Genomic DNA, 17004 nt, shown 5'->3' with positions numbered 1-17004 from the left:
ATTATCATGATAATCTCCTTTAAAAGAATGAAGAATTTGAATAATTTATTTGAAACTTCAAGAGTTTAGTTGTAGAGAAAACAAATTGGAAAAATATAGCATACTATAAAATAATTTCAATCAAACATAACACATTATAAAATAATAGAATGAAATATTGATAATTATAAAAAGATGAAAAATAATTTTAAAAATTGTTTAATTTCTAGGGAAAAAAATTATTTTCAACAAATTTTAAAAGAACAAATTATACATTATACCACAATTACAAAATAATTATCTATTCTCATACATCGCGTGAGTTTTCGACTAGTTTAATTAAAACCGCAACATATTCCAAGTTATTTAGGAAAACGTGTTTTTTAAAATACAACACTTGCCACTTGTTATAGAAGCCTTGACAGAGAGTCCATTACAAAAAAAAAAAAAAAAAAAAGAGTCTATTTTGAACTATTTTGAACTCTGTTTAATCCAAAAGATTAGTTACATAAAAATATAACAAAAGAGTCCATTAAAAATATAAGCCTCGACAAGACTTATTTAATCCAAAAGATTAGTTACATAATCACTGCACATCCTTAGTGCGATGGTCACTCTACAAGTATAAATGACTGTGGGGTGTGGGGGCCAAGGGCCGGGGTTCAAGTCTCCAGGAGGGAGCTTTCACACACATATACACATAGATTAAGTTAGAGTAGAATTCTATCTTGTATCAAAAAAAAAAAAAATTAGTTACATACAACTGTTTTGAACTCTGTTTCTTTACGGTTAAAAACCAAATACTTTTTGTAATTTCTCTAATCCATAAAAATATAACAAATTGAGAAGAACTATTGTAAGTTATACAGTATTTAGAAACCGGAAAAACCAAAACGAAACCAATTCTAACCCAAATGCCTAAATATAATCCAAAATCTAACATGAATCCTAAATTAGAAACAATGCAACCAAATACCCAAACCTAAACCTAAAGAAAAAAGAGAAAACTTTGCCAATAGTGGCTCTCTGTCTAGTGGTTTCAGTCGTAGGCCAGTGGTAATGTGTGGTAATGTGGTATCTCTCTCTTGTCTCACGGAATATGGAATATGTCTTCTTCTTTTTCTTTTTTTTCTTCTGCCCTTCAATCTGACATATGGAATCTGTCTTCTTTTTCTTTTCCTTTTGACGTAAATGTACTTTTGGTTCCTACATTTTGGGGTCATTTCTATTTTGGTCCCTACATTTCTATTTTACTACTTTTAGTCCCTAAAATGAAAAATGCATTCCATTTTGATCCCTACCGTCACTCACTTAACGGAAGAATCCTACGTGGCAAAAGGAGTAGAGTGCTGACACATTTAATGCTAACGTGGCCATTAAAAAAAAAAAAAATTTGGCAATTGATAAATGACGGATCAACATTTTAAATAAATATAAAAAAAGCCAATCAGAAAAAATAAAATAAAATAATAAAAATAAACTTAGTATTTTTTTTAAAATAAAATAAAATATTCTTTTCATTATATTTTTGGAAGACATGTTCTTCACTAGAACATGATTGTTCATGTTCTTCCCCGAACTCTCCTTTCTCAATCTCTTAGCTGAAAACCCCCAATCTTTCTCTCTCTCAATTAGGTTTCTCTTTCTCTATCTCAGATCACTCTCTCTCTCTCAAAGCAGTGGGTCTCTTTCTCAGATCGGTGGGTCTCTACCTTAGATCGGTGGGTGCTCTTGGATCGATAGGTGGTTTTTGTCTCAAATCTATGGGTCTTTCTCTATTTCATCTCTCTCTCTCTCTCTCTCTCTCTCTCTCTCTCTCTCTCTTAGTCCAATGGTGGAGATTTTGGTGGAGATAGGTGGCGGTGCACTCCGATGGTGGGTTTGTGGGTGATGATTTTTATTGATCTGAGTGAGGTTTTCACCTTGTTCAAATTAGGTTTTTGATGAGGGCTTAAGATTCAATTAAGGGAGTTTTATGGGTCTGGGTGGCGGTGGAGAATAGCGATGGAGATGGAGAAAGACAGACTCAGCTCGGTGGAGGTGGAGATCAGTGGTGTTGGTTGCGTTTTATGGGTCTGGGTGGCGGTAATCAGCTGGGCTCACAAGTTGTGGGTAGATCTGGATTTTTTGGCCATTGGTGGGGTTTGAAGGTGGTGGATCAGTGGAGGATTTTCTTGGTCTATTGCTATGTTTGGTTGAGTTTTGATATTTGGTGTTTGGTTGGTTGGGTCCGGTAGAGATGTTTTAGTGTTTTGGTTAAGATGTTGTGTTTTGGTATTTTTGTGATTGTTGAGTTTTGGCCTCATTTGAAGATTGCTGTGTGTTTTGCATGTTTAGTTGCTAAGAAAATGCAAGAGAAACAAAAATATTGATTTTTATAATTTATGGGCAACGAGTTATTTGAGGAAGAACATGAACAATTTTAGGGAAGTGAGGAAGAACATGAACAGCTATGGGAAGAACACAAAGAACATAACAAAGACATGATCTTCCAACAAAATAATAAAAAGAAAAAATAATGATGAAACTTTTAGATCTTAATTCATGTGAATTTTGGTTTTTAATTTTGTTTTTTTTTTTAGTTAAAATTAATAAATTAATTTTTTAAATTTTTATGCTGATGTGTCATAGGTGATGTGGATTTTTAATAATATTTAAGTCCTCTATCAGCCACCTCAGATATTTTCATTTGTTGACTTACGAAAATTGACCAAAATAATACGCGTTAATTGATTTAGGAACTAAAAGTAGTGAAATTAAATTGTAGGAACCAAAATAAAAAAAAAAATAAAAAAAATAAAAAAGCCAAAATGTAGGGACAGTGCATTTCCGCTTTTCTTTTTTCTTCTGCCCTATAATCTGACATAGTTTGTTCCTGTCGTTTTGTTTGTGTTTTCAGTAAAACAGTTTAAAATCAAATGGCACACCATTTTGTTTAAATGGTGTTTAAACCATGTGTTTAATGGCATGCGTGTCTTATTCGGAGGGAATTGTGGAATTGTCTTCCACAATTATATGCAGTAATAGATACCTTCCCGTCTTACTAGAGTTGAACTTTTTACGCTTTTTCTAATGAAACTCGTTATAATTCATAAAAAAATAATTATGTAATATTGTTACAACATACAACCATTGATAATGATACAAGCCTTTATGATCATAACAATGACATGACATATTTTGAGGTAAACCACTGTTGCAGCACCAACAGAGCTGTCGAACAACTCTGATCCTTTTTTCAAACTTTAACGGCCTATTAAAGGTTTCTTCAAATTGCTGATCCTATTCGTATCAAACTATTACAGAAAACATAGGATAAACCCCATCCACAGGGAACTGTACAAAATTGAACAGCCTCTGCCAGACATAACAAAAAAGAATGATGCCGGCATAATTCAAGCTTCTTTTTGTATGCTTTTCTTCGCAGGCAAGACTACATGAATGAAAGCAACTTTATGCTTACTCCAAAGCTTTCCGAGCCACTCAAATGCCCCAGCAATAGGACCAATAACAGGTGGTGCCACGCAATTGCCTGCCTGTATAGAAGTGATAATATGAAGTTAAGATCCTATTAAAGTATATATATATATATATATATATATATATATATATATATATATATATATATATATATATATATATATTAAGAGTTATTAGTACAAAAGTACAGGACTTATTTTTATAAACAATAATTAAAAGGATTGAGATCAATAGAGTCCCAGGAGTAAAACGCAAGCCTATAAAGACCATATGCTTACACTGTTTTGTCTTTTTAATTTTTACAAGGGATGGAACCAATCACCCCCCACAACCCATGCAATGTGCCAACCCAACTGGAGTAATGCTCAAGGAGTTTGAAATGCTAACCTCCACGCAACTAAGGTCACTTAGTTGTTAGTTCTTACTCCACAACTTATTCAATGGATTTTGAATTCACCTCACCCTCTACACCATTCTTTATTGAGGGAGAATATGCCATGTGGACTAGGGCTCATTAGGCTGGTTCAAGTCATACCCTTTTTTAGGATGAATAAGTAATATTTTGATTGAACTACTACCCCTACTACCATGGGGACCACCCAATTTTGCGAGGTCCGGTTTGGGGACTGGTTATTCCCTAGTATGGGAGACTCTTAGCGTCTCTATAGGATATGAGAGAGAGAGAGAGAGAGAGGTGGACGGTGGACCAAAGGCTTTAATTGTGTAAGGCACTTCTAGGGCACAATCTAATCTTTTGAATGATTGCATCCACAGAAAAAATGCCAAACCTTTTTTAATATTCTGTTCTGATGGGAGACAAGCTTTGCAGAAATAATGTCAGATTTTATATATGTGCACTCCACAACTTGTGCATATTCCAAAAATTTTTGAGGTCCTCATTTATATACAAAACAGTCTAAAGCTCATAAGATTCACAAGAAATCTATTTTGCCTTCCAAAAGTTTGTGGGGGGGAATGTTACTCAAATAGATGCAAGGGGCAATGTCCATATAGGATTGGAAAATCCAGAATGACAAGAAGATGATCTTCGAAAGTTTTCTGCCAGCATAAAAATATATACATATCCAATCAGGCATCAAATTCTTGATAGTGAGACTCTAGCTAGTAAGAAAGAATGAAAATATAAAATCCTTGTAATCTAGTAATGGATTTTTTGACATTAAACACCCCTTTTTTTTCTTTGGTAGGTAAATTCTAGGACTTGTGTCTTTAACTGTAATAGAACTACAAGTTTATGCGAGCACAATATTAAAAAGAAATGTTTCTTCAGTCCTTAGTATGCAGGGAGTGCAGCAATAAATTTGCAGGGTATATGCTCCTCATTTGAATACAGGCCAATAAGGAAAAATAACAATGAGACCAATTACTGTCAAGCATAAAGCTAGAAGAAAAGGCAGTAATTGTTGAGATCTGAAACAATAGAAACTCATCATTGAATCCAACATTGAAGGCCTTTTTTTTAAAGGGGAATCCAACATTGAAGATGAAAATGAGATGTATAAATATTGTACCTGCTAACAATGCAAGTGCAATTTCTTCTTCTATCCAAGTCCCAAACTTCAAGACACTGTTCTCCCATAACAGATAGATGAGATATATAAATTCTTTGACCATTTCTCCTGCCATATAGCCAAAAACAAAGATCAATTTCTACAAGATCAAAATCATCCATTTATATAGCAAATATTTTATATAGCAAATATTCATAAAGATCAAATATCTTTATGAATTATTGATCCAAGATATCAAAAGCTGTCACTCTTTAGTAATTAAGTTCAATTCCAAAATTTCAACTATAAAATGAAGGGTGGGGCAGGGGAGCTTCAAGACTTTCCACTTCTGCTGATATTTGGGACAGTCCAGCAAATAGGTTTGTATTTTTTTTTTTTTTTTTAATAGAGCAAATAGGTACACACATATATAGCGTTGTAATGCAATCTTTATTAGAATGGAATCACTAAACCCAGTTTTTTTTGAGGGGGAAGGGAGGGGATGAGTCATAAAAAAAAACTTCACTTTCAAAAGTAACAACAATAACTTTCTATATTCCGCAAAACAAGATTTAATGTAAATATAAATAATCATTCTATAGCATTATGTAAATGCTCACTAATAAATTGGGAAGCATAAATAATCATTCTATAGCATTATGTAAATGCTCACTAATAAATTGGGAAACATAAATAATCATTCTATAGCATTATGTAAACACTCACTAATAAATTGGAAAACATACACGTGCACACACATAGAGATCAGATGTACCTTAACATGGTTAGAAGGAAAAGCTGATGTCCTCAGAGTTTCTTGTGCCACATCTAGTGATTTCCTCTTGGGTGCACTAAGTATAAATGCAGCTTGATCTGCTGTAGCAGCAGTGGAGGTGATCCTATATCCACCCTCCCATCTTCTATGAATCCCTTCACTTGGATAGAGGAAATCAAGTTCAACGACCTAAGAAGAATACAGTACAAGGCGTAAGTGCTTTTCCAGTATTTCATCTTGAAAGGAACATTGCAATAAGAAATTGAACTACCTGATTAGAATAACCTGCATTTCGGGACATGACAATACCCCATTTGCTACCTGCAGTGGTCATGGAGGTGACTGAAAAGCCTTCTTTCCACTTCTTATTGATCCATTTGAAAGGAAAAACATCACTGACTTTGTAGGACTGCTGAGTGTAAGGCACACCTTCAATAGCAAGAAAAGCAATATTGGCAATATATTACCCAAAAAAATAGCTCCAGAAAACTTGCAGGGGGAAGATAATGAAGACCTGATCATTACTATGAAGCCTACTTTAGAACTATTTTTCAAAAAAAAAAAAACTTGCAATTTATGATGCAATCTGATAACCAATAAATTTAGAATCAATAACTTTCATCAGAACTAGGGGTGTGCAAAGTTTGGCACAGTTGGTTTCAAAGGGACTTTCCAGCTTTTGGAAGAAACTCCCAACCAAAACTGTCCAAGTGCCATAAAAGGAATAATTGCTAAACAGATATAAAGGAGAAACTTGACAAGTAAGACTGCTTACTCTGGAAATAAATTAAATCCACCCAAATAAAGGTGAAAAGTGACAAGAAAAGGAATGTAGGATCTAGTGAAGAAAATTATGTTAACATTTTATAATCACTCCTTCAAAGAATCCTATAATATCATAGTATATACTCTTTCCAGAATACATCAAGGAAGAGATATGTCAATCAGATAAAAATAAAAATAAAAGTAACAGGAGCATTAACCCAGGAAATTCAGTTATCATGCCCAAAATAATACCAGCTTTCAGAAGCTAGTTTCCCATAATTAAGCTAACCTTTGCTAGCTCATGGAAGCAAGTTTTTTTTTTTTTTTAATGAGTAAAAATTTCATTTGAAACAGAAAAGAAACTGTCACAAAGGGTGTGAACGGTCCAAAGAGCAAAGATTACAAACCATAAAGAGAGGAAAACTGAGAAATCAACAAAAGACATCAAATGAATGACACCATGAGCATGCATCCAGTCGTACAAGGATATGTCAAAATGTGCTCTTTTTTTCTTTTTCTTTTTGAGAAATAAATTACGGTCACCAAACCTAAGCATCTCAAATACCACTCTTAAGAATTAGATAAACAGAGTGAAGGCTGCAGAAATAAAGGAAAGATAAATTGCTGTCACTTACCTTGGGACATTACCACCAAGGCACTGCCATTACATGCACCAGCCACTGAAGTGATGTAGTAATTCTTGTCCCACTGTTCCATTATCCACTCCTGACAAATAAAATTAGAGAAATGAAGTAGCTAAACCACCATGTTATTGAATATGAAGTTCAAAAAATGATGTCAAGTTATAGTTTTCCTTTTTTATACAGGTAAAGAGAAAGGCAGTGAGTTGGGTAGAAATTTGGATAAGTTTTCAGAGCATGATTTTGACATGTTGTCAGTGATGATGAAAAGTTATGGTAATACCCACCTTATGCAAGAACATGGGTGATAGTTCATAAACCTGGGATGTGAAACCTGTCCCTGCATCCATAACGATGGCCCACAAATTCAATGATGAAGATACACAGCTAATGTACAAACCATCTTCTCTTCCTTTATCCGCATGCTGGTGTAGTCTTGAATCCATAACATTGTAGTGATACCTGCAGTTAAGGCATGCCATTACTTGTAGATAAGATAAAGAATCTAAAACCAACAAGTGAAAACAGATAATTTTACATTAACAATTATAATTGGCCATCAATAAGTAAAAGTTTTAGCCAACACAATCAAAGGTGATCATGGATTCAATCTCAAAAGGCTCTTTCCCTCTGAAAAGATTCGAATAAGACTACCAATGAAATGCAGGTATAACAGCTGATTCCAGTATAATATCTATAACTTTAAAATGCATTCTCCTTTCAGAAAGAGATTAAGTAGCCTAGCTAAACTCCAAGATATGATGTAAATATCTATAACTAACAACTTACCTATCAAAAAATATGTATATCTAAAACTAACAACTAGTTCCTACCAAAACATTTCAAGTCTATGGAGGCAACAAAATCACGAAAAGTTAAGTGTTTAAAAACTATAACACCACCCACCGCCGGGCAGGGGGGGGGGGGGGGGGCAGCTGGGCTTGATAAGACAAAAGAACATATTTTCCCACAGTGACCCTAAATAGTGCTTCAAATGATTTAATGATAAGACTCCAATGTTAATTTTTTTAACCATACAAAACATAGAACATGACTTTGAGTTATTATCAAAGCTACACATCGACCAAAAAATTATCAGACATAGAAACAATATATATTTTTATAGAAATCTCTAGGTATTATTACTAATATAGAAGAAGGGGGAGTGGCCTAAGTCCCACAATATTTGAGCGTCATTCACCTCTGCTTCATTGCTGATCGGGAATTATAGACTGAGATCCATTGGGTGGCAGGAGTTCCTAGTCGAACTTTCTTATTAAGCTGCCCACCATCTTCTAATTCAACAAGTGATCTCACCCTTTTTTGGCCCACCTATAATGCATGCAAGAGTCAACAACAAATACATATATATTTTTAAAATAAGTAGATTCAACAACAAATATTTAAGAGATTATCCACGAAAGAAGATCAATAAGTTTAAAACACCAAGTCACCTTTATAGCTCCATCAGTTCTGATAGGTCGCAATGTTGCATTGGAACACATGTTGTTGTCAAAAAGGGAAATTAGCTTTGAGTAATTTGGTTCTTCGTCAAATTTCATATTGGTCACCATCTCAAAAAATTGTTGAAAAGGAGGAGGACACAAGCAACATAGTATCTCAGGAGAAGTTGCCATCTTCTTCTTACAAACAAGAAATCCTTTGTTTTCTCCCTACAGCCAAGAGACTATTAAACATTGTAGAAACATAGAGACAGGGAAAATAGAATGGGAACAAAATGCTAGGTAATCCAAGCTAAGAAATTGCAATTGCTAATGATGTAGCGATGAAGTGAATATTGAGTGGTTTTAAAGGTATAGATATGTCTATTTTAGGGTTAAAACAGTTTTTTAATTGGGTTTTTATTTTATGAGTTATGGTCAATTTTGCATTCAGCAAATCTGTATTTACTGCAAATGAAGCAAATTAAGGGTATTTTAGGTACTTTAGTAGAGTCTAGAATTTTCTAGGAGATCCTAAGTGTTTTAAGTTTAATTTTATTTGGGTCCAAGTTAGCATTTTATTAGGTTTCTAGTTTACCAGTCAAACTAGGAGGCCTAAGATTCTTAGTACAAGAAAGAATCCTATAAACATGTGCTCATGTGTTCAAACGGAGATGACTGGGAGGGTTTGAACTGGTTCATCAGCTTCAAGGTAGGCAATGGCTCTTCTATAAAGTTTTAGCCTGACTCCTGGTGTGGCGGGCTACCGCCACAGTAGAGGTTCTAGGAACTATTTAGTATTACACAAGATAAGGATGCTTTGGTGGCAGATCTTTGGACTTTTTTGGGGGATAATAACCACTAGGATGTCAGCTTCATTCGACCAGTCGAAGATTGGGAGCTGGAGTCTGTTGCCTCTTTTATAGACACAATTTATTCTGGGGTGATAAGGCAAGGTGGAGTGAATACTCTTTGCTGAATGGACTGTCTTTTAAGTTGAATCCTATTATAAAATGTTACATTTCACAGCCCATTCGTCTTTTCCTTAAGAGGAGCCTGTGGAAGCCTATAGTTCCAACAATGGACAGTCTTTTCCTTTGGACATCAATTAGGGGGAAAATCCTAACTGCTGATAACTTCAAAAAGCAATGACTAATTATTATAGAATGGTGTTGCCTGAATAAGAGGGATGGGGAGACCATCAATCATCTACTCCTCCATTGTATTAATGTGTAAGAGCTTTGGATCATGGTATTTTCTCATTTTGAGGTTCATTGTGTTATGCCAAAGGGTGATGTGGAGCTTTTAGCACATTGGAAAGGTAAAGTTGGCAGATGTACTAGTTTTGTGATTTGGAGTGGTCCCCCATTGTCTCATGTGGGCCACTAAGTGGGAGAAGAACGCTAGGACTTTTGAAGGATGAAAAAAATCTGTCTTTGACCTGATGTACTAGTTTTGTGACTTAGATAAATGCCTCATGTTTGTTTTCTTTTACTATTTTATTTAAGATGCTTGACAGTTGTACTTTTAGCGTTTGATGTCGGTGTACCTGGTGTATACATTCTGTGTCTGTGAGCGACACCCTTTTTTCATTTAATTAATGCAATATTTTACTTGTCAAAAAATGATAATAAAAATAGTGTTTTGAGCATTGAGCATTGAGGCATGTTAGCCTTTGGGTGTTCTTTTCTCTCTTTCTCTTCTCTGTTTTCTTCTTCTCTTTCTTGGGGTTTTACTCACAGGTACTCTTCACATAGCCCCTAAAACACCATGAAATTCTCAATATTTCTTCTTCCTTACTACCCCAAATCAAGCCCTTTTACCTATTAAATTAAAACCCTAAAACTCCACATACTTTCTTCTACCAAATGGTAATCAAATAACTCATCAAACCATCTTTTAATTCCTAACACAACCTCATAACCCTTTCTTCAATAATTCAGAACCCTAGATCCACAAACTTTCCAATGCCAGTCAATACAAGGTGGAAGGATGGAGTGAACTTACAATATAACCTTGCCAGGGAAGTTTCCCTCTAAGGAGAAATATTAGGGTATATGCTAATGACTCAAGGTCATCCCTTCGGCTCCCTGTCCTACCCAAATGAGCATGTACACTTGCATAACGAACGGTTCCCCTGTCAAAAGCGTAAGACAAATTGAGTTGTGTCAATATACAGCTTATATGTGCACTTGATCTGAAAAATATATATTTTGAGTTAGAAGAGGCACAAATATAATATAAATAAAATAGAATAAAAGGCTTAATATGAGAAAAATAAGATTTTGAACCACTTATGCCAGCTTATCACTGAAATAAGGATTTCTAGAACAATAAGCAGGCTTTTTCCTTTGTTTTGATATATTACAGAATTGTTCTCAAGCAAGGTTTGTTTCCTTGGGTATTTGAAAGCAAGATTAAGGAGTTTCTAGAACCATATTCACAATCTGATCCTCCACTGAAAGAAAAACACCCTTAATGAGGCATGTAGTCACCTGAAAACATCGGGCTTCTGGTCATAATCAACGTGACGACCAGAAGAAGCATCCTTCCATCTTGAAGCTGAATGAGAAATAGACCAATTACAATTACACCCAGAATACCAAAAAGTATAGATGCATATCCAGATGTCTATTAAGGGTTGTTACATTTTCTAACAGAAAAGACATACCCAAACCAAGATCAACAAGATACAACTTCTTTTCATTAGGTGTTCCAGGCTGACCAAGCAAAAAATTCTCTGGCTTAACATCTCCATGTACAAAACTGGAGTAGAAACCCAATAATTATGAATATATTATTAGCCCCAAAGAAGATACAGAGAAAAGAAAAGACAAAAAGTTGCAAGGTACCCTTTATAATGAAGCTGCTCTAGAATTGATATTGCCTCCACTGCTATACAAGCAACCATCTCTACGGACAACCTGTGTGGGGAGTAAGGACGATAAGAGATAAAACAAAGTATTGAACACTAGAACTTCATAATTGGGAGGAAAACAAATTCAAGAAGCATTAAACTTTTCTTACGACTGGTTGCTAGAGTTCCAGACATCCCATAAACTAGGGCCTAGCATGTCCATCACCTACATTTGCAATCAGGAATGATCATGTATAAATGACAGTTAGCAGGTTCAACATACATAGACATTCAAAAATAAATGGTGCTAGCAAAGTACTCACTAGGATATAGTAGTCTCCTTGTTGACCTTTGTAATAGACCAAGGGTAGTCCATAGCATCCATTAAGAGTGCTTTATGGTAATTGAAAAGAAAGATTAGTCACATCATACATATCAGAGTTCAAAAAATAGTATCATAGTAAGAATTAACTTACCTATATACTTGCCACTCATAAGGAGGAGCACAATTGCATCCTTTACTTTTTCGATGCTCAAATTTCAAAGCAACCTACAAAAGAGTACAGGATATCGCCATTAGCAGAAGAAACAACTACCTTCAGAAATTTACACAGGTATACTAAGGATGCACAAGAGAATAAACCTCAGAGGCATCAGACCCAGAGCGCCCTGCACCACCGGTCACTCTTCTTCCAACATATACTTGCCCAAAACCCCCTTTGCCTAGCTTTCTATCTAACTTGTACACTGGGGACTTACCAACCTGAACCTGAAAATGACAAATTGAAAAAGAAAAAAAAATTGTTATTCCTTCAAAAGACATGTTGTAATACATGATAGGCATGGAGACAATGTACACAGGTAACACAAAGTTGTTAATATCTTAATGTAATAAGTACAAGCATGCATCAGAAAATGTACATTTTATGCAAAACAATTCATATCATTAATAAGTACATATTGAATGTATTTTAAAATATATGATATGATAAGTGAAAAACATGTACACTTTCTTGGAAATTTTCAAGAAAGACATTTTATTTTTTTCCACAATAACTGTTACACCATCTTTAAAATGTAAGTTAAAAAGGTCTAACAACATTTTCCTTCAAAGTAGTTTGGAGGAAAGTTCCTCCACCCACTACATAGCACCTCAAATGAGCATCCACATGTATTGTTTATCTATTTAATAATCATATGGCTTGTTTAAATGATTTAATGAATCATGTGATTAAAATACACAAAGATGGTCTTATGAACCACCGCATAATAGGTTCAAAGAGATTCCTTCAACCTAGTCCTGGTTTAAAGGAAAACTTTATCCTTTAAAGAAAGCATAAAAAAATTCGGCAGCATAATTTTGTAGAAGTCAATTTACCAGTGTCTCAAAGCAAGAAGACCTCTTTGAAGTAAAGATACCCCACTTAGCACCTCCAAGAGTCTCCCCTCAAAGTTGGTGAGCTTAAAAAAACTAGGTAAATGGGGCAAAATTTGTTGCTAGGCCAGGTCACTTAATAAAGTTACCTAGATTATTTTGCAATTCATTTTGAAGGTGCTAATGCTAATCCGGTTAAACTTAAAAATAATACACAATGCAGATATTAAAAAGTAAAAACAACTATGGGGGATATAAGTATGTTGACATGTATATACAATCATTGATAGGTACAGGTGAAGCTAGAGAAAAATAGCAATCACAATTTTATGCATACAGATTGAAAGCAGAAGGGCTTTAAAAATATTACTCTTTCAGGAAGTGGACTTGTGCTTCCCTCCTTTCCAGCAGCAGCTAATTTTTCCGCACTTTTCTGAATCACCGGCTCATCCTGAATGGCAACCACCTCTCTCCCTGGTAAATCCAAAGCCCCACGTCCCCGGCCACCAGCTCCAGTACCAAGAGGCTTGGCATTCTTACCTTGATTCATAGTTCTAAACCCTCTACCTCTGCCTCTACCAGCTGGACCTGGATTGGAATAAAAGAAACACTGGGGTAATTGGATTTCACAAAGTTGAGTTCAGAACTGAAGCTTCGTTTTACCTTTTCCAGCACCAGGACAAACAGCTGGAACTACAACATCAGCATTCTCTTGGACATTATTGACCCTCTTTGATCGCCGAACTCCACTTCTCAAATCCGGCATTCTTTTCCCATGCAAAGGGAAATTTTTTTCTACCTTCCTCTCCAACCCCAAAGAACTTAATATAATTGAAATTTAACCTGACAAATAAATATGATGTAAAAAGATGGTTAAGTGATTAAATTCACCCTTTCATAATAGCTTAAGCTTGTGGGACAATTAATAATTTATCATATGATAAAATCGAAAATAAAAATGAACAAACCATCTTGAGGTAACCTGTAACCATTTAATTTAGAAAATGGTCACTTTTACACTTTCAGCGATTACTTGGATATTTAGCCAAAACAGTCTGTTTTTACTTAAACCTTTGATTTTCCCTCTCAATATTCAATGTCCTTCATTGAATCTAAATATTGTAACACATTGTTAAATCCATTGTAACACAATTTTTTCATCCATAAAGGGAAACAAAGTACATAAATGACCAAAAAAGATAACTCATATTCAGCCAAACTTAAGAGCTAGTTTGAGAAAGAAGGCCCATAGTATTGTTTAAAATCATGGTGAATAGCCAAGGAGCTCTATTTTATTCAAAAAAGTCAAATGGGCTACTAGTTTCCAGAGGAGATGTGAACTTGAGTTTGATTGCATAGAAGCATAATCCTTGAAATTAAGACTTCAAACTGAAAATATGATGCCCACATAAGACAAAATGGCATGCACTTTAAATATTTGGTCTTAGCTTTTTCTCTTTCTTTTATTTATTTATTTTTTGAATGAAAAGTGAATATGGCATTAATTAAAAAAATAATTACAAAGCATGGGGGTAGTTGTATACAGCCATAGACTCAAATATCAACTTGTGATCAATTACATATGCAACGAATTGAAAAATTCTACAAAACAAAAGGGTTCATTTTCATCTAATGATGCCCAATCAAACAAAGTGCTAACAACTTTATGCTCACAACCGACATCCCCCCCCCCCCCTCAAATGTCAAATGTCTGTCTATTTCTGTGCTGCCATAATGCCCACATGAGGCATAATGGAACAACATTCCAAACACTAGCTGTAAAAAACTTAAGCATCCTTCTCCAGCAATGCAGCAGATCCTTAAACTAGGCATCACCCAATCAACTCCAAACAGTACAAATATGAAGGTACAAAGCTCCCTAGCAAATGAGAAAGGTAAAACTAATGATCTATAGTCTTACTTCATTTGCACATAATACACCAGCACTCCACTGTCATCCCACATTTAACATGATAGTCAACTGTGAGAATTTTCCCCAAAGCTGTTCCATACTAACAAAGCCACTCATGGTATTGTCTCTGGTCTCCAAATAGCTGAACCATTATTCCCTCTCAAAACCTCATGATAAGACCTGGTTGTAAAACTACCTACCTGCCTGTCCAGCTTCCAACATACCCTATCCTCCACTCCACTCTATCTTAACAAAATATAGCAAGTTGAAAAGAGAATTAACAGATTACAAATCCAATCCTACACTGGTCTCACAAAAGCGGGACTCCAATTTTTAGCATTCCCTCCCCTCCACAGGGAAAGCTAATCTCCATATAATCACATACCATTGCCATTGTGTGTACTGCTATTCATAAAAACTCTTTAAATATATCTATTAATGCCTTGTCCTTGCACAACCCATCAAATCAGAACTGCACTTTTCTTCCATCCCCAGTTATGAATGTAATGTATCTAGAAAAAGTTTCCCAACTTTCCCTAATTTCCTTCCAAATTCCAACCCTATGTAAGTAACAAACATAGTTTAGAGCCCATTCTCCTTCCTTCTCCCCATATTTCACCACCACCAATCATTTCCACAAATTATCAGTCCCAAGACTAAGCCACCATAACCATTTTCCTAACAAAACATATTTGAAAGAACTCAACTTCCAATACCCAAGGCCCAGCACACAGCAGAGAATACACCAGCTAAGCTTCCAATCCACCAAATGTATTTTCCATCCTCCCCCATGCCTCTTCAAAGAAAATCTCAGTAATTTCTTAAACCTGAAAATTTCTATTACTTTCAAAAATTCAGTCATGCCAAACTCTGTCATCAAGTTGCTTGTGGCTGACATGATAGATTTGGAAGCAACAATAGCAGGTAGGGATGAAGCACTGCTCATTTTACACACCACATTCACATGGATTGATGGTTGACTTCGGCTGAGTGCTCCTCCTCATCTTTCCTGTTTTCAATTTTATTGCCTTTTGCATTTGCAGTTGCTTCCTATTTCGTCATTTCATTCTTTTTCTCTTAACAAAAACAATTAAGACAGAATCCGGTTCACTGGTGTCATATTGCAATTTGCAAGCTATATCCACATAGAAAATATACGTCAAACTTAGCTAGATTCAAGCTAAAACTATAAATTCTATCCAGAAGACCCTTTTTTTTTTTAAAGCTATGACTTCTTTGATCTTCATCAGTTAGCCAAAAACTCAAATGCAATGATTAACTCATCAGTTTCTAATGCAAAAATCTCAATCATACAAAAAGGAATTAAGCTCTAAATTCTAAAAGCCTAATCCATAAACCATCAAAAAAAAAAAAATCCAAAATGATACCAATATAAACAAAGCCCACCTCAATTTCTTCACCCACCAATCAGCCGATCATCCAAAAAATCCAAACAAACACATCACACACTCACTCATACACCCACAAAAGCCCCAAAAACATCAACACCCACATACAGATTCACACATACCAATGCACCTTCAGTACAAAAATATTTAAAAATATATATTATTATTATTCATCATCATTGACAAAATATGAAATAATGGGTAGGTTGTAATTTGCTACAACTGCCAAATCACCCCCAAAAAAAATAAAAAAAAAATTGATGATTGAGAAACTAAAAAACCTTTACAAAACACGTACCTTGGCTTGTTAGATGAACTTAAATTTGTACTAGGAGACGAACGATCACAAAGGCGGTGCACAAAAGTTGAACAAGATTGAAACTTTGAACGTATGGAGGCTATGAATGAAAGGAAGACGATGGCTATAAAAGAATTGATGGTCGTGACTTGGGTGGGGTGGGTGTGTGTGGGTTTGTGTTAGAGAGAGAAAGAGAAGCAAGGATGGGAAAGGCGGTGCACGTGAAACCAGATACACACGATAGCGATGTAGGTTACGTGTAGCGCGTGAAGAGGAGGTGTAGGTTATTTTAATAAGCATTGGTGTAGAGCATCCTAGCCTTAATTATTTAGGAATTGGTGTCAATGAGCCCGAGAAATTTTAAGACAAGTTCTTGCGGTCGGAGTGGGTCCCAATTGCCAACTTTACCCTCATAAAATATCCCAACTCATAAACACCCAGCACTGTTCTGGTCCCTTGGATTTTCTTTTTTTATTTGCTAAAATAAATTGTGTTCCCATATTGTTAGGGTTGGCTTCAATTTGACGGTTCTACATAATTGTGTCAATTTAATACTCCTC

At 35.2% G+C, this 17004-nt stretch overlaps 1 protein-coding gene across 2 annotated transcripts; it reads right to left on the bottom strand.

Annotated features, from left to right (window-relative positions):
- Positions 1-3043: 3043 nt before the first annotated feature.
- On the bottom strand, positions 3044-16604 carry LOC142612312 (casein kinase 1-like protein HD16). 2 transcript variants are annotated; one of them, XM_075784421.1, is made up of 19 exons: positions 16445-16604; positions 13489-13668; positions 13196-13413; positions 12094-12219; positions 11927-12000; positions 11774-11843; positions 11621-11676; positions 11446-11517; positions 11265-11359; positions 11089-11155; positions 10601-10730; positions 8606-8824; positions 8353-8483; positions 7439-7613; positions 7146-7236; positions 6017-6174; positions 5746-5934; positions 4992-5099; positions 3044-3515 (listed from the first exon to the last, which is right to left on the bottom strand). In XM_075784421.1, exons 2-18 carry the CDS (start codon positions 13589-13591, stop codon positions 5040-5042), a joined length of 2034 nt encoding a protein of 677 aa, XP_075640536.1. In that variant the 5' UTR covers positions 13592-13668; positions 16445-16604; the 3' UTR covers positions 3044-3515; positions 4992-5039. The 2 variants fall into 2 exon arrangements, with proteins under 2 accessions (XP_075640536.1, XP_075640543.1); XM_075784428.1 differs by lacking the exon at positions 16445-16604 and having other exon boundaries at positions 13196-13435; positions 13489-13625.
- Positions 16605-17004: the final 400 nt, after the last annotated feature.

The sequence above is a fragment of the Castanea sativa genome, chromosome 1 (genome assembly GCF_040712315.1).
Source record: "Castanea sativa cultivar Marrone di Chiusa Pesio chromosome 1, ASM4071231v1".
Lineage (NCBI taxonomy): Eukaryota > Viridiplantae > Streptophyta > Magnoliopsida > Fagales > Fagaceae > Castanea > Castanea sativa.
This window is presented reverse-complemented; position numbering and strand designations above follow the sequence as displayed.